The following is a 23,643-nucleotide window of genomic DNA, read 5'->3' on the forward strand; positions in this document are numbered from 1 at the left end:
GAGGGTGTTGGGAAATGTGGTTTAATAGCTCCCTCCGTTTTGCGGGCTTCTTGTTCGCGTCCCGCAGATTCGCGCGTGAGGGGGGCGTGCCCGTTTGGGTCGAACTGCGGCAGCTTCCGCCCCGTGGCGTCACACATGTAGCACAACATGGCCCCTGCCAGCCGGGCTGTTGTTGTGGTAGCTCTCTCACTCTTGTACCTGTGCCGGGCGATTTTCTCCACCGAGTTCTTCTCCACTCTCACTTTATTCAACAACGACCTCCACAAACAGGGATGCAGCTCGCTGTCTGAATGGGAGGACTACGCTGCTGACTGCGGTAAAGTCTGCCTTTTCGCTGTTACTTTGCCACGTCCTCTCTGATACAACTGTCACTTGGACCCGGCTAGCCCAACCGTTTAAAGGCTAACGTTAATACGCCAATAACAGTAAGCGGTGACAGCTCGAAGGGATCATTAAGAGTAGCCTTTCCTGCCTCAAAAATAGTCTTTTTTTCCGCCAAATATGAAAGAAAACAGAGTTCAAACACAGGAAGTGGAGTTCAAGTGTAAATAACTGTAAAGAAACTTAAAAGTGCTTATCGAAAAGCTCACTTCAGTCAGCAAACTGTATGTTTTACCTTAAACAAAGAGAAGTAAACCATACTCCAGCCAAAGAACGTGCAATTTAATGTCGTCTTCTGCAGCAGTAAAATAAATATTTAAAGAGGAAAACTGAAAAGTTTTTTATAATTACAATGTCCTTTCGCTGCATTCGGCATGTCAGTAACTCACCCACTTCTATAGTTAGACTGACCAAAGCTTGTTGCAGTAACTATAACTGAGTTAAAAACCTATACAACGTGTGAAAAAGACATTTTAGTTCATTGAAATATTAATTAAAATTAGAATTCTGAACAAAAAGACAACCAACTGTAAATGTGTTACTTTCACTTGCTTAAAAACAAAATAAAAAGGAACTGACGTAAATTTACTTAGATTTGTCATTAAAGTGTTTTGTGTTCAATCGACTCTTAGTTGTTTTTTGTTTTTTTCCCTACAGTCTTTAGTTTACCAATACAAGCCTTTCATCTCATTGCCTGTTTAGATAGTTAAATGTAAGGAAAAGCAATGCGTCACCTGACTGGTTTGTTTTGCATGATGGCACGTCTGACTTTAGAAGAAGCTAAGATAAAATCTGTCTGTATGTAAATGAAATGCTTGTTTACTTTAACGCAGCCTTTAAATTTGGCAGGTTTCCTGTAAATGTTGCTGCAGGCTCGCAGTAGCCACCTCATCTCTCTCTAGCAGCAACACCTGCAATATGCAGGGGCGAGTCCTAAACATGAGCCCAGCATGTACTCCACTAAGCTTCAGTTACTCATTATTTTTATATATAGGATAATAAAAAATTATATCTACTGATAACATGTGCAAATTGATAATAGAAAAATGTAGCACGTTACATTACATGTTAACTCAATGTGCTTAACATGGAATATAAGGCCCATTAAAAATATACAAGGGACCACTAAGAGCCTGATCTGCTGGCTGCTGGGGGAAAATGTTATGTTTGATACCAGTTAAGAGTCGCAACAGCTGAATACAGGCGTGTAGAGATGGGGATTTTCTTGCCTACAAACCAAACCAAAGAAGCTCTGCTATACTGCTGAAGGAAATTTAGCGGAACTGTAGCAAAAATATTGTTTAGTGCTTTTAAAAAATGTGTCTTGTTTTCTCAAGCATAAAAATATTGTTTTTCTTCATCTAGTGTCCATATTTAACTGAAAATTAAGGTAATGGAGACTGATATGCTGAACAATGCTTACATACGTTTTCATACATCCAAGAAAAAGCCTATACACAGACCATTAAAAAACAACTTTAAATGCTAAACTCTTTACCTGCATAGTTTGTGTGTGTGTTTCTTAAGTTAGATTCACTAAAATGTCAGAATGCCTTTTTGTAGTTGTAGCGTGTACCAAACAAACATACTCTTTGCCCACGTTTAGTTTGTTGGAATTATTACGGACACCTCTTGTTTTCCCTGTGTCACTGCATTTAGGACAGAAATAATGAGAGATAATATAGTTGTACAAGTTGAAATAAACAGATTCTTAATGATTTGTGAAATATGAACCACGACATTGTTTCTTAACTTTTCACAGTGTTTTGCTTGCTTCTGATTCAATCAGAAGATTCAGTTCTTCTCACCGAAGGGCTCAATGTGGTGGTTGCTGTTACTGTGAAAATTACACCTAAAATGTACAAAACAAAGTAAAATAACACAGCGGCTTTACACCCCTAAGTTTATAAGGAACCATGCTGCATGCTCTTTTTATATGATGGACAAAAATGGTTGTGGTTAGTATTCATTTTGTACATTTGCAGCACTTAAAGACTGTCACATGCACATCATTGATCATCGTCTCATGATTTAAAGCTTTTGCCTTTTGGTCTGAGGGGCTCCGAAAATGTCCTGGAGAGCACTTTGTAACAGGCTTCATGAGTTTGGATTTCAGTGTGTGTCAGGTCAAGCCTGCTTAACTTCTCAGATACTTTTCTTTCTTTGAAACTTTACAATGTTTAATACAATTTAAAAGACATAGTAGCGTAATGGTCTGAAATACCCTGCCATTATGAACCGTTTTGTTTCCAGTGATAAATACTTTGAATCTTTGTCTTTTCAGAGTCTTCAATTTTACAGTTGGAAGACCCAGACTGTGAGGAGGGAAGCAACCCGCCCTGCGAGTCTGTGTTCTCACTTAATGCAGAGAAGATCTTGGTGAGATTTCAAACACTAGTCTAGATCTAGAGCAGCCATGGCCTGTAACGGTTTCCTTTAGAGTTAAAAAAAATAGTATATTTTATATATAGTCAAGTATATATAGTCAAGGTTAAACCACAAAACACAGGTGTGTGTAAGCAGTTTATAAACCTTTTGAAATCTGTGTTCTAATGTTTTTTTTATGTTTTTTCCAAAGCAAGACATTCTGGTTATGTTTTAGTTTTACACACATTTTCTCTTCAGCGAGAAATAAAAAATCTTAAGTTTCAGTGGTGATCAGATACTTAAGCTCACAGTGATGGGTGTGGTTGCTTTTGGTGCTTACACATGTAACCACACCCTAAGGTGCTGTTGGAGTGTGATACTGACACCCTATAATTCACCTCTATTTCACTGCTCCAGTGTGTGAAAATAAATGTACACTGCAGGGCTTCAACTTACCATTTAAAAAGGCCCAAATTTAATGACCTGGTGAATTTTGCAATAGAATGACATTCACTGATTGCAGTGATCATATTGGATCTATGTATCCCCCCCCCCCAAAAAAACAAAAACAAAAAACAAACAAAATGCAGTTCCTATCCATGAAAAAAAAAACACACAGAAGAGTACGGCACAGCTCATGGTTGGTGCTCTTCACCACAAGCTGCAAGATAGATAGCTTTTTGGGGTTGGTGAAAGTGGTTAGTGAGTTGATAGACGCAACGTCTGTGCTAAAGACGTTGTGACACACACACACAAAATTGCAGGTTGGCATGCTAGGTGCAGAAGCAACTGAAGACAAAACCTGATCTAAGGGATCTGTGATGAAGGCTGCAAGATGTTTAGGATCAAGATTTCTTTTTTAGGGCGTGGGGTGGGAGTAGTGCAGTCCCACAGTTTTATGTTAGGTGAGATTTGATAAGGATCCCCAATAAAAGGAATGGGGCAAGTGCATGCCTTGTCAGTTGCCTTGTAAAATGCTGCCGCAGCAACATTTCCATGCTGTCCAATTTGGATACAGTAATTCCACTGCAGTGCTGCCGTTTGGGTTAACATAGCAAGTACAAGATGGAAAAAAAGAAGCATTGTTGTTAATGCAGTAGTTTATTTTGCACATCGAGTCTGTGGTTGAAATTCCTGTATGTGCTAAATTTCCAGTTACAGGTCTACTTTGAAATCTTTATGCCTGCATTTGGAATTTGAAATAAAAAGTTGCTGAGTTGTTCTCTGTTCAGCAGTAGATAATTCTTCAGAGTAACCCTGAGATATTCAGCAGGGCTCTTAAAATCGCTCGTAAAAATATCCTTGAAAAAGCTGTTAACAGTTATATTGAAAATGTCATTTTACGCAAATTGTCAACACGTTCTAAAGCTCTCCAATGAACTGAAAACACAGGTGTCGACAGCATTTAAGTGTTGTCTTTTGTTTTTTCTCCACTCAATCGAGTTGCCTTCACACAGGAAGGAAATGATTATTTTGTGCCTCTCTTGACATTTCTAATTTGTCCTTCTTGTCTTTTTTTTTTTTTCTTCTTGTCGCCATCTCTTACAGAATCAGGCCAAATTGTTTATAGAACAGAAAAAAATACCTTTTCCTGTAGATAACCAAAACACAAATGAAGAGCTTGGTAAGTCAGCATGTTGTTCAAATGCTGTGCAGCTAAAATGCAGCTTTTCATTGTCACTTTTTCTGTCATTGCAGCTATAGGTTATGTTCTCATAGGCAATGGACTTTATGATGAAGCCATTAAACACTTTTCACTCTTACTGCAGGTATGTGTGTGCATACATGTTACCCAATACGGCTCTGCAAAAATTACCTTTCAGTTAACCTTTGAGAGATGTAGAAATTCTTTTGATGCCAAACAAAACACCTTTCTTTGCGTATTCTGAACATTTGTTCTGTTTGATACAGGGTGACCCAGAGCTGGTCAGTGCCATCTACGGGAGAGGGATAGCTTATGGGAAGAAAAGTCTGCAGGTAAGTGGCAGCTGTAGAATTCAGCACCAGTGTAAGACTTTATCACCCACAAATATGAGTCAAACATGTTACTGGTTTTAAGCAAGCCTGTTGTCTATAAATTAAGCGATTGAATGGATCTTCTACATATTGAACCTTTTTATATGATGTTTTTGTTGTCTGGATTTCTACCTGCCCAAGAACAAATGATGCAAATTAGCATGTGGCTAACTGGTTGAAGTGTGTCTTTCCTGCAACAACCCAAAAAACTACAAAGCAAATGTTTCTTTCCCAGGATTTTATTTTCCTTTTATACCATCTCACATTTTTATGTATTATTTTGTTGCACTTTAAAGGTGCTGTAATAATACAATTTACTTATTTATTTACTAGCCATTAAAATGCATTTAAAGTGGGCCACTGGTTATAAGCAACCTTACTGGCGACCTGATATCCAAGTGGTGAAAGCAGAGAGCACGTTAAACTCACAGGTAAATCTCTCTTTGTGTGCATGTGCACTGTCGCTTTCCACTAAAAGAAACAATGCCACAAAATGAGCTTAAAAAGCAACTTTTCTTGTATTGTGGGATACAAGTCTCAGTAGCAGAGGTTTCAGATGTAACCGCTCTTGTTATTTCCACAAAGAGATGGGGAGTCTGTGAACGCATCTGAGGAATACTGCTTTCAGAAAGAGGGAGGACTGTTTTACACTCGATGTCAGATCTTCCTTTTATCCTCAAAAAATTCCCAGAGTCCCTTAGGCAATAGTCACACAGGCCTAGAGACCTGTTGGCAACTATCTGGACAGGAGAACTTACATGAGGAAGACATAATTTCCCTAGAGGTTGCCAGGAAATATGTAAATGATTATGCATGAAAGATATTGAATTAAAATATAAGCAAATAATGTTTTACACCTAGTTTGCTAGGATGCCCGTCATAACTCCCAGCCTCTGAAATGTTTAAAGAGCTCCAGCAACAAAGTAAAACCCAAAGCCTGTAACCAGAGCAGATTCTTTTTAAATTCTTTCACTATAATTTTTGGGAAACAACTGTCTGCAATGACTAAATAGGTGAATCAAAACAAAACTGCATTTCGTTGCCCTGTACCTGTGCATGTGCAATGACAATAAAGTTGAATTCTATTCTATTCTAAAACAAACACTACTAATATTCTGCTTTCAGTGTTATGCAAAATGGTTTTTAATGCAAGCTAATCTGTGATTGAAGCATAATTTAATGTTGCAAGAAGGGAAATAAACCAATAATATAGTGTTTTCATTACTGAAGCAGTTATCCATCTGCATATCATCTTAGTCATAATATATTTATGAACTGTCGTAAGAGATCATCAACGGCTGTGGCTTAGGAGGTAGAATGAGTCCTTTGTTTAATGGACAGCCTTTATTTGCATTTGTCAGATGTTGAAATATATTTATTCATATTCTCGTTTTATGTTCTGCCAAATTGTTCTCAAAATCAAATTTAAAACAATTCTGACCTCCGCTGAGTTCGGGCTGCACAGAGAGTTGCTGTGTGGATGTGTTTTGTTGGACGCCTTTGGGGAGGTTTGTGGGTTTTGTTTTGGTTTATTTGTCCTCAAATAAAAAGAATCCTGTATTTTGTTGACAACAGCAGTTTCAGGTAAATGCAGAGTGATTCAGTGTGACATTCAGTGAATGCCAATTCAATCTGCCAGGATGCTGCGGTTATGGTAGTGTGCCCTCCAGAATAGGGGGGAGAAGAAAACTGCTTAGAGTAGTTTTTGTGTTTGGTGTTGTTTGTGGCTTTGTTCCAAGTTTTGTGCGCAATATGTTAAAGTTTATGGCAACAAAATGTAAGTGCCTCTCTCCTCTTGTGTGTCCATGCCAGGATATAAAGAATGCCGATTTGGCATTGTACGAGCTCAACAGAGTCATCACCCTCGAGCCCAGCTGGCCAGAGGTCTACGAGCAGAGAGCAGAGGTGAGAGGTGACTCTGTGGCAAATGTGATCTATTATTAGTGTTCCTCAGCACTGATATATTTTATGGCTTTCAAGTACTGCAACAAGCTAAGACAACAGTTTAACCATAAACAATCAGGAGAGTCTGTTCAGTGACAGGTTGCTTCTCCCCAAGACAAGAACTAACAGACTTAAAAACTCCTTTGTCCCACACGCCATCAGACTGTTTAACTCCTCTCTGGAGGGGAGAGGGAGGGGAAACAGGAGGACAAAGGAGGGGGGAACAACTAAGCTGTAGTGCCTCTTCACCTCACTGTACAATACCTTGTGCAATACTTTTTGTAAATAGTCAACAGTGCAATAGACTCAATACTTGAAATGTGCAATTCACTTGTATTTTTATTTTTTATTCCTATTTATTCTATTTATCCCCTTCGTATATTTTATTTATATTTGTCTCTGTATTTATGTGTGTGTGTGTGTGTGTCTATCTATCTATCTATCTATCTATCTATCTATCTATCTATCTATCTATCTATCTATCTATCTATCTATCTATCTATCTATATATCTATATATCTATATATCTATCTATATATCTATCTATCTATCTATCTATCTATCTATCTATATATATATCTATCTATCTATATATATATCTATATATATCTATATATATATATATATATATATATATATATATATATATATATATATATATATATATATATATATATATATAACAATTCTGTAACTGTAACTTCGGTCGTTGCTGTGCTTTTTGGAAGTCGAATTTCCCAGAGGAACCCACCCGAGGGATTAATAAAGTTCTATCTTATCTTATCTTAACAACTGTTGGTAGCAGTATAATTAAACTGATTACATGTAGTTGCCTTCCTCCTGTTTTGTAGCTAATTTTTCTGCTTCTAATTGTCAAGTTTCGGATTAATTTTGAGCTTTAATGTCTAATCAAGACTAATCTAATCAAGCAGTCAGAAGTTGTACTAAAGAGAATTCGTGTTCCATGAACTTTTTAGGTTCAGTTTTCAAGTGGAGTTGGTGACTTTTAAAATGCATCGAGCTGTGTTGTTTTGGTTTTTTAGACTAGAAAATACATCACAGCCAAATGAAAAAGATCTGCAGTCAGTGAGTCATCAGCCAGACATAAAATGTGAATGAGCTACAAATGTGCTCCAAGCAATCAGTCACCTCTCTCCAAGTCTGATGAGCTCCTCCTGCTTTGATTTTCTCCCAAATGATTTATCTTGACTGTTGAAGTTGGATCAGTTTGGAAAGCACAGAGTTTTTTTTAATCATAAAACATCATTTGCATTATTCACAAATAACTCCCCCAAACAGGTTTTGTCGATTTCATCTGCTTTCACACACACTGCATCCTGGAACTTTTCTAGGCATTACCCAGCAAGATATACTTGATTATGCAAATTAGCCTGGCAGCTTCCTACTGCAAAGTCTCTGTGATAGCCGATTATTTTGATGTAAGACTAGAGGATGTTGAATTCGCAGCTAGCGAGCTGCTTTGCCTCCTGGACATTTTACTCAGCCTGCACCTAAACCACACTGAGTTTTTTTCAGAAGTGAGAACGTGCCAGGCACAGACTACATCCTGTTGTGCACAACATATGAGAAATGGTGTCTTTATACGAGTCTGATTCTCTTAACATGTTCAGAAACGGCTTGAAACACATCCTCAATAAATGTTAGCAACTTTTCATATAATCATGGTTACTGATGAAGGTGATCTCTTTATATTTGGACAACACATATAGAAGTAGTAGCAGCTGCCTTTTACTACAAATAATCGACAATGCATTGTCATTTTGAAAGAGGCAAAATATAAATTTTAAAGTGAATTCAAATAAGTTTTAAGCTACAGTATAGCAAATAATATTAGGCAACAGCAATATTCAAAAACAGTTGGGCACATAAACAGTCACCAGACATGGTTAGAGTTCTGGCAACTCTCACAAGATTAAAGAAAAGAATTCCCCCACTGCAGGTTTCACTCTGCTGTTTTATTTACCATTTCCTCTTTGGGACTTTTATACCATTTGAATTTAAACACAACACAGTGAAAAATGTAAATAAAAACAGAATTAAATGCTTTGCAAATCTCAAAACCCATAAACCATATTTTTATTAACAGTAGAGCATAGAAAACCTATCAAATGTTTAAACTGAGAATAATATTAGTTTGCTTTGTGTTTGATGGCAGCAACATCCCATGTCTCTAAAAAAGCTGGGAAAATGTCATGTTTATTGTTGTGTAGCATTCCTCCTCCTTTTAACAAGAGGCTGTAATCCTCTGGGAACTGAAGCAGTCCCGAGTCCAGATGTGTCAAATGTTTTCAGTTGGTGAAAGGTGTGGGCTGCATGCCAGTTCAGGACCTGGACTCTTTTTACTATGAAGCCATGCTGTTGTATTAGCTGTACTGTGCAGTTTAACATTACCTTGCAGAAATATGCAAAGCCTGTCCTGAAAATGATGTCATCTTTTGAGCACTGCAGTGACTGAATCATGCCTGTTTTTCATGAAATAAAAACAACAAACTTATCTTTATTCCCCCCAAATGTTCTTTCGATGCGGTGTAAAAGCAAAGAAAATAATTCAGTTCATCAGTATTTTGCAACAATAAAATTAAAAAGATGAAATGTGCAATTCGGTGCTTGTGTGTTTAGATCCTGTCTCCTCTGGGTCGCATCAGTGAGGCTCTGAGTGACCTGACAAAAGCCATCCAGCTACAGCCCTCAGCTCGTCTCTACAGGCACAGGGGAACGCTGCTCTTCATTTCAGAGGTTTGACAGTCAGATGCAGCATGAACGTACATATATGCCTGTATGTTTCCATGTGATGACTCTGTGCTTTGCTCTCTGTTCAGGACTATGTGGCCGCTATGGAGGACTTCCAGCAGTCTTTAGAGCTTAAGAAGAATCAGCCTATTGCCATGCTGTATAAAGGCCTGACCTTTTTCCACAGAGGCATGCTCAAGGTGAGCTGTTCACAGTCTCATATTCCCAGTATGGCCTTGTCCATATCAAAGATAAATAAACAATGTGATATCACTCACTGGTTAATGAATTACTGTTTGGAAGACTCGTGGCCTCCACCATCACATTTTATTGTAACCAGATATGACCACAGATAATGACATAGTGCACTGATTAGCTGTTTTTTTTTTTGTTTTTTTTTAGCAAAGTGTATCTCTAATTCTTGTTATAAGGAGTATGGATTCCACTGTATGTTATAGCATTATCAAACTTGACAGTCTGGAGTTTTGCTCTTGTTTTTTTCTACAATCAGATATATCAGAATTTCACTAACAGAGTTTTTGTTGCACAAACATCCTGTTAGTGCATGATTACACCTCATTTGTGTATCCTGTCTATATTTATCTTTTCACTTTTAATTACCAAAATATTATTTGAGTCAACAACATCAAAGAGGATTTAATTTAATGCAAACTAACAGGGTCGTTCTCAGCTCGCTGCTGGAAACACAGTCACAGAAATGTATTCAAATGTCAGCTGACTGTTTTGTTTTTTTGTTTGGTTTTTTGGGGGGGTTGTTTAAATATTATATTTGCGACTTACAGTGTCAGGAGATGAAGGGAAGGAGATGAATAGCTTAATACAAGCTCAAGCTTATTGGGTTTCATGCATATTGTGTTCTAAGCTTGTCTGCAGATTTAACTTATTTACATATATGCAGCTGTGAAGCAGATGGAACCACATGCTTTGGTAAAGTTATTCAATTTGCTTTAACAAAAGTCAACTTTGTTAAAGTTGACTTTTTTTTTTCATTTTCTTCCTGGCCTTTCTGACGGATGAGATTGTTGCTGTGTTATACCAGAGTTTTCTGCTAGCTGTTTGTTGTGCTTGGTGATGTTTAGCACGTTCATGCTGAAAGTGTCTCTTAATGCTGGGGTAGCTGCTTTCGTCTTTGATAAAATCCGCTGTGCACCACAAGGGAAGTAAAAATGGTAGATGAATGATAAGATGTTGCTTAACTTCTAATTACTATGTTAATTTAAAGTCTGCCCAAGCCAAGTGCATTTTTATTTCCCACACACTGACTAATGTGTGCAGAGCAGCACTTGAATCTACATGACATGTAGATGCTAAACATAAAGGATTTCCTGGGGGAATCCCAGCTGCAGCTCCTGCAGGCAGCTGACAGTTAACTGCAAACAACAACATTAGCGCTTTTAATGATAGTTGCGAATGTGATTGTTGAACTAATTGCTTACTCTAAATGAGAGAGTTGTGCCCATTGGTGGAATCTGCTTTTTATTTGCATGCTATGCACTAAGGTTGGGCGATATGTACATTTTTTCTAACTGACATTCATCGGTCCCATATATGACGATAGGCGATATATCTGCACAGGTGACTTTTTGATGGGCAGAGCAATGTAATCATGCACGGACTGTTTTGCACGTTTAGAACACAGAAGAAGTCCAAACTTGGAGGAACTAGTTGTCCAAAAAAATTGAAAGTCAGCAATTTCGGATTTCTTTGACTTTAAACTGGATTAAAGAGCCAAACCTGAGGATGTAACCGCAACCACCGCTTGTGCAGATGTATAGTTAAATAAAATGTTTTGTTTTCTATTTCTGAACATAGGCTGCTGCCTTTCTTTCTGTTATGAGTTTGAGTAAATAAATCGCTCCATTTGGGGGCAGTCTGAGGAGGGTGCATTTGCTCCCAGCTGGAAGAGGATGACGTTAAAACAGCCCTATTTTTTTTTTTTTTTTTTCCTTTTTTTTTTCCCCCCCATTGACTGCTTCTTTTAGCTTCAACTGACATTATTAGCAAACCTACTCATGGGCAAATAAATAAATAAAACGACCAGTGAAAGGCTCAACCTATCGTCGATGGTTGATAAATTCGTCCAACTGTCCAACCTTACTATGCAAAGAGTGGCTGGACCAGGCTGAAATATCTGAACAGTTCTTAGTTGGCTTTCTATGGCACTTGGTGTGAATAGTCACAGATGGTGTCTGATGATCCCCTGTCTCAGTCTCTCTGTTGCATCACTATGATACTGATTTCTTAAATATCTCAGTTGGCTGGCTTGCCACAATATTTTGTAATAACGTTGTGCTGAACACCTAAAACTATCAGCATTACTGTCACCTTTGTTTGTAAAGCTAGGACTGTAATTATAGTAAACAGTTTAACTGTTAAACTAAGTGTTAAACAGTTACTGCTACACTCCAGCATTTAGCCATGTCCACACTGGGGTTACATAAGACAAAATCTGAATGTGTTAAAGTTCTGAACCACCTGCTGACTCAGAATTTCTGGTCTGCGTGTTCCTTAATGCATTTCCTCTCAACTGTGTTGTCAATGTATGTGAAAGGTTGCTTTTTTCTTTATCAGGAAGCCATTGAGACCTTTAAAGAAGCACTGAAACTGAAGTCTGACTTTATAGATGCCTATAAGAGCCTCGGACAGGCCTACAGGTACAAGCACTCTGCAGCATGCTTTCTTACTCCATGCATAAATGCAGGATGTCACTTTGACATAGGGTATTTAGCCAAATATCAACAGTTGCTTTTCCTCTTCCTTCTCCCAGAGAGCTTGGTGACTTTGAATCAGCCATGGAGAGCTTCCAGAAAGCCCTCATGCTGAATCAGAACCACATCCAGTCTCTCCAGCTCCGTGGCATGATGCTGTACCACCATGGCTCTCTGCAGGAGGCCATAGGCAACTTCAAGGTAGAATTATCCACAACGAAGTAAAACAGGCTGTCCTTACACCCCTCTCTGCAATTTTAGGAATTTTTAATTTACACAGGGTTTGCTAGCAGCAAAAGGAAAGAAGTGGTAATGGATTCACATGCAATGTAATTCTCTTGTTTTCCTCAGAGGTGTCTTCAGTTGGAGCCTTACAACGAGGTGTGTCAGTACATGAAGGGGCTGAGTCACGTGGCCATGGGGCAGTTTTACGAAGGCATCAAAGCTCAGACTAAAGTCATGTTGAACGACCCTCTGCTGGGGCAAAAAGCCAGCTCTGAATACCTCAAAGTTAAATACCTCAGAGGTGGGTGGGTCTTTATATATATATACACACACACATGCATACACATTATGACTGATCGCAGATAAAGAGAAGAATGCTGATTCAAGATCAGTCTTATTTTACAGGGTAAATAAAAAGTCTGCTCTCCAAGTCAGAGCTCTGCCTACAGGATAAACTGGCAGATGAACAAACCTCAGAAACCAATGACTGGGGTGATTTATGGCAGCTACAACTGTCAGCTTATAAGACTGCCGCTAACATGCTTAGGATACCGCGTGACACCTGGAGACTTCCTATAGAGTCCATTCAAGACATGTTTTCAAAGAACCTAGAGCACAAGAGTTGTTCAGGCATAGGTGTGCAGTCTATTACAGAGTCTATACTGAATGCATTATTACTAATTGTTTTAACAAAAAAGGAAACGGACAGTTATATTTTAGATTCTCCAAAACGTCACATTGCTTGTTTTTTCGTGTATTTTTCATATTTTCAAATGTTCAGAGTTTCTTTGAGCATTGGAGGCTTTCATTAAAACAATTGTTAAAGTACAAAGTTGAGGAAACAAGGGGGGAGTGACATGCAGCACAGCTGAGGTCAAGGCCACCAGATGTGACATACAGAGGAGTATTTCCAGTGTATTACTTTTGCATTAAAGAATAGCATTTTCTTCTGATTTAATTTTCAGGAGAACTATTGCAATTTTAAAAAACCCAGGAATGTTAGAATTTGATGGGCTTTTTAAAAAAACAAACAAAACAAAAACAGGAAATTAAGGCTTCTGAATGTCCTCCTGGTTCATCAGAAGAAAGCATTCATTCATTCAGTCTCATTTGTGCTTGTGCCCTTTTTGTATTATTTGGCCATGATAGACTCTTCTGTATACCTTAACCATGCTTTTTCTTTATTTTTAGCTTCAGTATCCTTTGACCTAAACCACCACCTCATAATGCACCACCTCTGGTCTATTTACTTCTCACATAAAGGTCCTGTTTACTTGATTTCTTCCAGAGTACTCTCGTTACCTGCACTCCCACCTGGATATCCCAGTAGCAGAGTACAACGTGGACCAGGACTTACCGGGAAACTTTAAGAACCACTGGGCCAAGAACCTGCCTTTTTTAATAGAGGACTATGAAGAACAGCCTGGCCTGCAGCCACATATCAAGTGGGTTTGGGGGACTGTTAACTCTGACCATAACGATCAACTGTAATAATGCTGCGATGATGAAGTGATTAATCTAGCTATTCTTTATATAAATGTCAAGCTTTCTCTGAGGTCAAAGCAGAAATTATTGTGACAGATTACATTTATTTTCACATTTCAATCTGAATTTAATTTAGGATGCCCTACGCTTCACCTTAAGTCTGTCATCATAAGAAAATCTAGGAAAATCAGGACCATCATAACTGTGGTTTCCTGAGCTTCAGTTTGTAGCAGTTTTCATGAGCTAAAACACGAGGCAGCGTTTTGTGGTTGAAAACCAACACCTGCCATGTTTTCCATATGACACGAAAGCTCCTGTGTTCATCAAGTAGATGTTTTTATGCATGCATGTCAGCAGGCTCGAACTACTTCATCTGTTTTGTGATATTGTAGAAGGTTGACAGCCAGTGTCTAGGAAAAAAAAAAGTGCGTTTCATGAAAGCCTTATTCTCCACGTCTTTCTGGTTGGCAGAGACGTGCTGCCACAGAACTTCGACAGCTACAGCAATGAAGTTCAGAAGCTGATCTGCACGGCCGACCATCTGGGGGCACTCATGCAGTATGACACTCCTGGTTTTCTACCCAACAGAAGAATACACAGAGGTACCACAGAGACAATGCCACAGTTTGAAAAGATCACCAAGTGTTAACAAGAGCCTAAAAATAAAGAGCTGTCTGTGCTTCTTCAGCCATGGGATTAGCAACCTTAGAGGTAATGCAGGCCATGCATCGGACATGGAGCAACTCCAAAGTGCGAGTCAACGGCAAAACCAGGCAAATGCAGTGGAGAGACATGTTTGACATAGCAGTCAAATGGAGGAGGTGAGAAACACACAAAATAAAAAGGACTTTGTACCAAATTTATATGAGATCACTCAGATCAAATTTATGGAGGCACCATTATGTTTGACATCTGTATTTCCATTGGAAAAGAGTGGCATAATGCAGAGACTGTAGGGAATTAATTTTAGCATCACTCTTTTAAGTGCATGTTTAGCTTGGACAGACATTAATGAGTAAAACACCTAGAAAAATGTTTCTTTCTCATTCCACAAGAAATTGGGTGTTGTGAAGAGGAACTATGGGATCCTAATTATCTCCAGGAAATGACTCTAAAACTGAAAACTGAAGGAATAGGAAGGATACAGATGCTGACATATGATGTTTCAACTGTCCTGCATTGCAAAATGAAGTCTAGACTGAAGCTGACACATGGCTTAAGTTTTTACCGTGTGAGCACTAGAAAGAACTCAGCAGTCAGGTCGTTTTTCACATTTCACTGTGGTTTACTTATCCTGGTAACTAGCCTGTTCTCACCAATTCTGGCCAAATTCAACAAGTCACTTTCCCACTAGAGTGTTTGATGTGTGGTTAATTAGATTGCAGTGTTGAAACACTAAACGGGCCTTTCCTGTACTCGTAGGATCGCCGATCCAGACCAGCCAGTTTTGTGGTTAGACCAGATGCCTGCCAGGAGTCTCAGTCGAGGCTTCAACAATCACATCAACCTCATCAGGTAACAACTTGGCCTCGAAGACGGCGTCAAACACTCTCATGGGTTACAGGATTGAATTTCCATATGGCCTCACCTTGTAGTGCAGAAACATTTATTTCAATTTCTTGGAATATGACGTATCTCTATCATTCTGTTCCCTTTGAGAGCCTCATTCTGAGAAGCTCCTTGAAAAGTAGTATATTGAGGTCTGTTTTTTCCCTCTTTATTTGTCCAGGGGGCAAATTATCAACATCAGATACCTTGCCTACTTTGACAACATACTTGACTTCATCAAAGACAGAATACTGGTCTACCACGGGTAAAACCTGAATCACAACTCCAATGACTTTGCAGAATTCCTTGAAGCATCATCTATGGCTTAATTATTCTTGCAGTGTTTTTGCTGTTTCTGTAACCAACATGTTCTTATTGTCTGTCTCAGGGCATACAACCCCAGAGGCCTCCTGGAAGTCCGCCAAGCTCTAGAAAATGTGAATAAAGTAGAAGATTTGCTTCCTATAATGAAGGTAAGAAGGATATGAGAGAATCTAGTTCAGGTTGCACTCAAGGATTCAAGTGGATATTAGTTTTAGTCTACTAGTAACACTAGTGATGTTCATTACTTCCCAGTTTTGTGTGTGAACTTATATCTATAGCTTAGATCTGGAGCCTAGATCTATATGCTGTTGATCCAAAAAATCACATCAAACTTGACTGACAGAAACTGAATTCGAAAAAAACATAAAAGTTTAAACGCATGTATTACATTTTTCCATATTAAATTTAATCAATATTTGGTTGTCATGTAGTTTAAAATATATTTTGATATTGATGAATGTTTGCCCATAAGAGACCTTTTAAAGCAGCACAACATCCTGTTTTGTTTTTGTTTGTTTTTTTTGTTTGGTGTGTTTCTTCCTGAAGCAGTTCAACAGTAAAACCAGAGATGGCTTCACAGTCAACTCGAAGGTGCCGAGCCTGAAGGACCCTGGGAAAGAGTACGATGGCTTCACCATTACCATCACTGGAGACAGGTGCAGTCTGCCGTTCTCTGTGTTCAATATTCTAAAAGAACACTTTCTTCAACACTAACATTTCATATAAAAATTAAATATAAATATTTGAACAGGGGAATAATAATCACAAGGATCTCCTAGAAGGTATATTTCATGAACAGTAAAGTATTTACATACGTAGGTATGTGTACAACACAAAGGTCAATCAAAAGGTGCTAAGAATATATTTCTTGTGCACAGATAAGGAGCAGTAACTGTCAGAATTTCACATGTTTTACAATCAGCATTGGGAGCGCTGGATTTTTGAACTGAATTAGAATTATTCAGGTCATTATAATAATAATAATAATAATTATTATTATTATTATTGTTATTAGCCATACCTGCACAGTTGTCTCTTTCCACTGGTACTATTCATCTTTTGTAGCTCCCCGTGACTTTGTCCTTTCACTTTGACTGAAATCAAATTTAAAAAATGTCAGAAACAATGGGAATTTTGTATCTCTGAAAAAAGTGACTACTTAAAAAAGGAGGGCAGTTGAAATTTAATGTTTTCATTTAATATGTGCAGACTCATTACTGCAAAAACCAGTAACACCTGTTTTTTAACATGTGCTCCACAGTTTTTAGGTAGATGCTTTACACTTCTACACACATAACCAGATATTTCCAAGTTTTACCCTCTGAAGTGTTTAATTTTCTTTTATTTCAGGGTGGGAAACATGTTATTCTCTGTAGAAACGCAGACAACTGAAGAGCGGACGCAGCAGTACCAGTCAGAAATAGAGTCCATCTACAAAGACCTCACAGCCAAAGGAAAGGCATTGATGTTATCAAGCGAACTCGGGGTAAGATTCCTGCTGGTAATAGAAAGCAGATGGTGGTGCAATGTGAAATATCCATTTCTGGACAGCTTTAAGTAGATGACATCTTAAGTTAACAAAGGATGTTCCTTTCTCTAAAGCAATACCTGCAAATAAAATGTTGTTTTTGTATTCCAGCTTTGGTTCTAGTTTTTTTTTCTTGCGGTTTCATATCTCTGATATTGTCTCTAGTGTCTGGGGTTTGGACATTTGGCAAAAAGATTTTTTTAATATATTTTCTGAAGAATAAATAGAAAATATTTACAAGTTGAATTCTGTTCAAGCAGTATCTAGCAAAAAGGTTTTGTATCGAGCTAGAAACAGTCACAGCTGCAGGAGAACAGATGGATCTGTCAATATAAACATAAAAACACATTAAGTCGTATTTATTATTTATTAGAGTAGCAAGGCTGTTTACAATCTCTTTACATAAGAGATAAAAGTCACTTTAGAAAAGACAAGGCAGTGTTCAAAAGCAAAACAAAACATAAGCCTCATGTCTGTTTTTTCCTCAGCGTCTTCCTCTCCCCTCTTATTCCCACTCTGGCCCTCTCTACTGGAATCACATATTTTACTTGTCTAGACAAGCAAACTATGAGTAGAACTGATTAATTCTCTGTCACTGTTGGATTTAGCTGAGTTTATTTGCTGCCATTCATTTCTGTTGATGGTTTTCTGTCAAACTGCCGGAATAAACAGAACAAACCATTTAAGCAGTTTGTCTTGATTAAAAAATCTGTGCCGGCAGCCTACCGTGACTTGTCTGCTAATTTATACAGACAGCACAACAGTGGTCCTGACTAAACAACTAACAAACAAGAACTAAACAGGATGTTCTCACTCCTCTGTAACAGAGACCTGGAACAATGTGAACATCCCTCCTGGCTTTCGCTCTTTGTTCTGTTTTATTATGTCTGCAGCCTTCTCTGCTTTCACCCCGTTAAGATAAACCGTAACTGAAGACAGCACACAGTGCAGCAGAGGTCACGACTACATTAAGCCTTTGTTCACAACTGAACAGCTGATTCTGTGATGATCTTTGTTCTTTCAGGATGCAGATGCAGTGTGTAACCTGATCCTCTCCTTGGTTTATTACTTCTGCAACCTCATGCCTCTTTCCAGAGGATCCAGGTAATTTCAAAGTCAAAACAGCCCACAGGTGCAATATGAAGCATTTCTACATTTGAATGATAAATGGGAGAGAGAGTTTCTTTGTAGCTGTCATCTTAGTTTGGAAAAAACTCCCAGAAACAATGGCCTAGTAAGACTGAAAGATAAATGCAGGATAATAATATTAGTGTTATTTTAGTCTGTGGTCTTGAAACTTGAAACTCTTGAAACATGTCAGAGGAAGTATTCAGCTAATGAAGCATCACTTTCTCCTCAGTGTGGTGGCTTACTCAGTGGTGATGGGGGCACTGATGGCCAGTGGGAAAGAGGTCATTGGTAGGATCCCGAAAGGAAAGGTAAATTAATGTGAATCTTACTTCAGTAGAAGAATATATAGCAAGTTTTTATTGACTTAACACTAATCTCTATGACATTTGTTATATATGGAAGTAATGCATAGGACCAAATGCAATTTTTTAGCAGATAATTAAATATTTTAAATGTAATTTTTTAAAAATGGGTAACAAAAATTTGAAAGCTGTCCATTGTCATTTACACTGGTGCTTACTCTACCATATGTTATGTAAGATTACATTGCTTATACGGTCTAGAATGTGTTTCTAGGTCTCAAGTCGTGTTTAAATGAGCACTATGTACATGTAGGTGCTGATTTACCTGGTGCAGAAGGACTGCAGACTTCATGATTTCCTCTTGCAGGAGTGGTGCAACATTCAGAGATTACATTTTTTTTGGTGATTTGTGGTCACTTCATCTTCTGTACAATTTTGGACCATCATCACTTCAGCCAAAGTCCAGATGGTTTCAGTGGTCCAGAGTGGCAGCAGAGCAAAGGTTCAGTCTTCAAAATAACATATAATCAGACTGGAAAACTTTTTCCTCATAAGAAAGAAAAACCATTAGCTCTGCAGCAACCTCCCTTGCTGACATATTTGATAACAGTCCAGGATAATCGGTTTAAATCCGTTTAGTTCTTTTTGCCTGATTAGTGATGACATCAGTGTCTGCTGCCTTCACCTGCTTCTCATATGTTAACTAATAAACATGTTTAATTAAACTTCAGGTCATAGTTTTCTTCAACTTTGCAGTGCTTTTTTGGTACTTACTTTAATAATTAGAGATTACAAGTGCTGGGATGTATCCGCTGAATTGAAAGTGGGCCAGGGGTCAGTCCTTGTCTAAAATCAGATGTGGTCTTTCATCTATGATACATCCTGGTATCGCTGATCTCTGTCTCCTGCCGTTTACTGCATGTAAGAGAGGATTGTTCGCGTTCCTTGTTCGTGTTCAAGTCGAGAGTGAAAGCAGGTGTCTCACAGATGGTATGAACAGTTGGCAGCCCTGCTGTGTTTTTCTTCATATTGTTGCTTCTTAAGGAATTTTCCAAAACCCTTCATGATTTAGTCTGACCACATTGGAAAGAAAGCGGGCTTCTCATTTTTGCTACACAGCGTTTAACTTCTATAAAGTTATCTGTCAATTTTTAGAAAAGCTTTCTTTTTTTGTAAATCTGCACTGCAAAGAAAGAGCAGGAACTGGCTTGTTTAACTTCAAGTGTGTCTTGGAAAGCATGGTGCTCAGGTTTATTTACACGTCTCTTTATTTATGGAAATGTGGCCTTCGCTTCAACTACTGTACCTATCCTTTAAGCTGGTTGCGGTTGTGTGGGAGTTTGGGGGGGTTGTTTGTTTGTTTTTGCTTGATTTAAATATATATATATATATGTATATATCTTTTCAGCTGGTAGATTTTGAAGCCATGACCACACCCAGTCCAGATAGCTTCAGTAAAACAGCAAAGAGCTGGATGAATCTCAAGAGGTACAAAGAGTAATAATTTCTCTGGTGTGTTATTTGTCTGCTTCAGAGGCACATTATCTGACATTTTCTCTTCCTCTCTAGTTTACCAAGTTGGTACCAGAGTCTTCCATCTGTATCAGAGTCCTTCCCGACAACCAGAACAATGATTGAGGTCCTCAACACAGACTCATCTTCACATTGTCCAAAAAAGTCTTAACACGACTTGTGCACTGCAGAGAGGTCTGTTTAGGAAAGTCTTAATAATAAAGCTCCTGCACTGGGTAGAGCCTAAGGGACCGTCATCTTCTACATCCCAGTCAACACTGGACTGAGATCGGCAAAACCATCTCGGCACAATTAATTAGGAATTAATTATTTAAAATGTAATAAGGGTTTTGGCAAAGTAGTAGTGTGAGCTCTTTTTGAACCTTGAAGGAAGTGAAAGGCTTTTAATGCAAATTCATGGGATTGCTTTACTCTTTAAAGAGGTGACCTCTGTTTTAATTTACCAAAAGTTGATCTTACTGTTTTATCCAAATCTTTGTTGCCTGTTGTTTCTCCTTAAATCCATGTAAAAAATCAGCTTCTACTTAAAAAACATGGTTTGAAGGGTTTTCAGAAATCTTAGGTTGACGTGCTAAGTCACCTCTCTGCCACCTGTTTTAAGTTCTTCAACCTCTGTTGTCAGGCAATTCAACATTTTTCTTTTCTACTTCTTATAGCACAACCTTAACTCACAGAACTCTAAGGATAAATTTAGGTGCTTTTGTTATTACTGGCCGATGTTAATTCCTTAGATCCACACTCTGTGTTTGTGGAAACGATACTGGATGGTGAAAGCAGGATGTTTCAGTTTGTTTGGGATGCAGAAGAGATTCTGTCCACCTTTTGCTCTTTCTCTGCTTTATAGGCCTCGTGCCTCAGACACCCAAAGCACAACCAACGCCATCTGTCCATCGGTCGGTATGAACAAGCTTTCTTTGCAGAGTCATGCCGAAATCTCTTACTTTAGGTTACCAAGAATGTGAAATGGCACTTTCTGGTTTTATTTAACATTAAAGATTGTAATTGACACTTTAAACATTTTCTGTTAAACCACTGCTGTGCACGCACACAGAATCCAACCTTTCAGCAGAGAATGAGTCTGGGGGGTTTTAAAAATATGGAACAAAATTTTCAGGGCTATTGTTTGTCAGCACTTGAGCAAATATGATTTATTTTATTATTTTCTTTTTGTTAATGATGAATAACAGCAGTCAGAGATTTTAGAGAGCTTTCAGAGCCATTTGGTGCTTTTTGCGTAAAATATCAAACATTCACCAAATCTGCAGGTGTCTTGTCGTTATCAGTTTTGAATCTACAAAAATTACAAAAAGTCAAAAAGTTTCTTGACTTTTTCTCTGGTCTTTTATAAGTTCAATCATTTTGGGGGATTTTTTCATTACAAATGCATTAGACCATCTGTCATTAAAAACAAAAAAACTCTTAGAAATCTCCCCAGAACTTGTTTAAAACAAAAAATTAAATACACAAAGTTTAACCTGGCCCAATCAAGCATAACATTCAACCACTAAAACATTTTTCTTCCATGGAGCAACAATGGTAAATGATTGCAATTTGGTGTTATAATCAAAAAATAATTGCTTTACTATTTTATTGCTTGTTTTTGTAAACCTACATTTACAAATTGATGGATAATGATAATTATTTATATTATTTTGCATTAAAAGTATTGAGCATTAAGTATTAAGCTCTTGATTAGAGAGCTTTTGCATTCTGGTGATCGAATAAATATGTTAAGCACATGTAGCTCTAAATGGCTAACATAAAACAATTTCACCGTAAATAAAACCACAAAGAAATCAGACTGGCTTAATGAGAAGACACTTCTTTATAGTTTCAATCATTAGCTCTTAAACACTACATTTAAATTTTTAAAGTTTATGAATGTAATCGGACTTACCTGACCAGAACTTCAGATGATCGTCCTCTAACATCTGTGACTGTTGTGCCTTTAAAGATTCATTATGGATGGAGAAAAGCACACCGCATTTATTTCCTTCCTGTCTTCCCTCGAACTTGCATCAGCTGCCTCTCTTACATCGAATATTAGCTCATAGATTCAGTTTGCTTCCTCATCACACCTGAGAGCAATATCTTTGGGAGATAAGGGACATGTCTTAAAGATTAAAATATTGTCTTTGATTATTTTAACCCCCCTTTTTATTACATATGTAACAAGTTCTTGTTTGAGTTTTTGATATCTGGAGAAAATCTGGTCTGAATTGGAATGTACTTCAGTTTAAATAATAAGACTGATGGTGTGGTCTTTTTTTGTTTGTTGGTTTGTTGTTTCAGAAAATCTGGGTGAATCCTGCAGGATTTTTTTTCACTTAGGTAAAATGTAAACATGCAGTAACCTATGGAAATAAAATTTAAGCACAGTGATGAACAAAATGAGAAGGTGTGACTCACCTGGACTAATCTATCATATTCTGTGGCCTTTGATGCTTAAAGACACACCATTAATAGTCATATCAATACTGCAGTAGTTCTGTTTTTTGAATGTCCACAACAAAGCAGTCTCTCCAGTGTTTAATTGGTTTTCGCACTTCACCAAAACGTCAGGTCCTTTGGGGTTTTTTCTTATCGATGGTTATGCTAACTGGTTGTTATTTTCTTTTCTGTGCTGGGTGTCCCAGTCATTTATTTCTGCAATGGGCTTTAGAGTGAGGAGTGCACAACTTATCTAATGTCTTCAGACTTGAAGGAGGGACTTTTTTATGAAATGAATGTTCAGCAGTTAATAAAAGTGTTTGACAGTTTTAACAGTTTGTGGTGATTTTTGTTTTCCTCACAAGAAGTTCACAAACAATAATTTAGTCAAGAAGAAAGAAAAATGCATTCATGTTTTGGTGTGGCAGACCGTCAGTTCTGTCCTTACAACGTATATATATATTTAAATTACATGTACCAAATGAAAGTGAAGTCAGTAAAGAAGTGTGCGTCTTCCTTTGGCTGATCGCTCTAGTGGTCACCACAGCAGATCTGGTTTTCCTCTTTACCTCCCGCCTGGCAGCTCCATCTTCAAAATCCTTTGTCCAGTATATTCACCATCCCTCCTCTGCACGTGTCCAAACTATTGAACATTCACATCTCACAACTTTGTCTTCAAACTGCTCAACCTGAGCCGTCCCTCTGATGTACTCCTGTCTAATCCTGTGCATTCTGGGCACTCCCAGTGAAAATCTTAACATCTGCATCTCGGCCTCCTCTGGCTCCACTTTGTGACTTTTTGTCAGCATCACTGTCTCCAAATACATCATACCTACCGTCATTGTTTTAATTCTTGGTGCTGTCCATCTGTCACAAATCAGCTCTGACATCCACCCACTCTACCTTGAAAATACTCTTCTTCACCTTCTCTTATGTTCGCATGCTCATT

At 38.0% G+C, this 23,643-nt stretch overlaps 1 protein-coding gene across 4 annotated transcripts; it reads left to right on the plus strand.

The window, feature by feature from the left end:
• The first annotated feature begins 67 nt into the window (after positions 1-67).
• On the plus strand, positions 68-23,027 carry ttc13 (tetratricopeptide repeat domain 13). 4 transcript variants are annotated; one of them, XM_082504662.1, is made up of 23 exons: positions 68-316; positions 2,666-2,760; positions 4,297-4,372; positions 4,447-4,517; positions 4,660-4,725; positions 6,577-6,669; positions 9,349-9,465; positions 9,549-9,659; positions 12,052-12,134; positions 12,248-12,389; positions 12,540-12,714; positions 13,702-13,858; positions 14,370-14,500; positions 14,587-14,719; positions 15,321-15,413; positions 15,628-15,711; positions 15,835-15,919; positions 16,320-16,426; positions 17,121-17,256; positions 18,323-18,402; positions 18,659-18,737; positions 20,140-20,219; positions 20,301-23,027. In XM_082504662.1, the coding sequence occupies exons 1-23, from the start codon at positions 148-150 to the stop codon at positions 20,413-20,415; spliced, it is 2,478 nt and encodes an 825-aa protein (XP_082360788.1). In that variant the 5' UTR covers positions 68-147; the 3' UTR covers positions 20,416-23,027. The 4 variants fall into 4 exon arrangements, with proteins under 4 accessions (XP_082360788.1, XP_082360789.1, XP_082360790.1 ...); XM_082504661.1 differs by having other exon boundaries at positions 69-316; positions 16,317-16,426; XM_082504663.1 differs by lacking the exons at positions 20,140-20,219; positions 20,301-23,027 and adding an exon at positions 19,045-20,109 and having other exon boundaries at positions 16,317-16,426.
• The last annotated feature ends 616 nt before the right edge of the window (positions 23,028-23,643 follow it).

This window comes from Aulonocara stuartgranti (assembly GCF_965226115.1).
Source record: "Aulonocara stuartgranti genome assembly, chromosome: 15".
Taxonomy (NCBI): Eukaryota; Metazoa; Chordata; class Actinopteri; order Cichliformes; family Cichlidae; genus Aulonocara; species Aulonocara stuartgranti.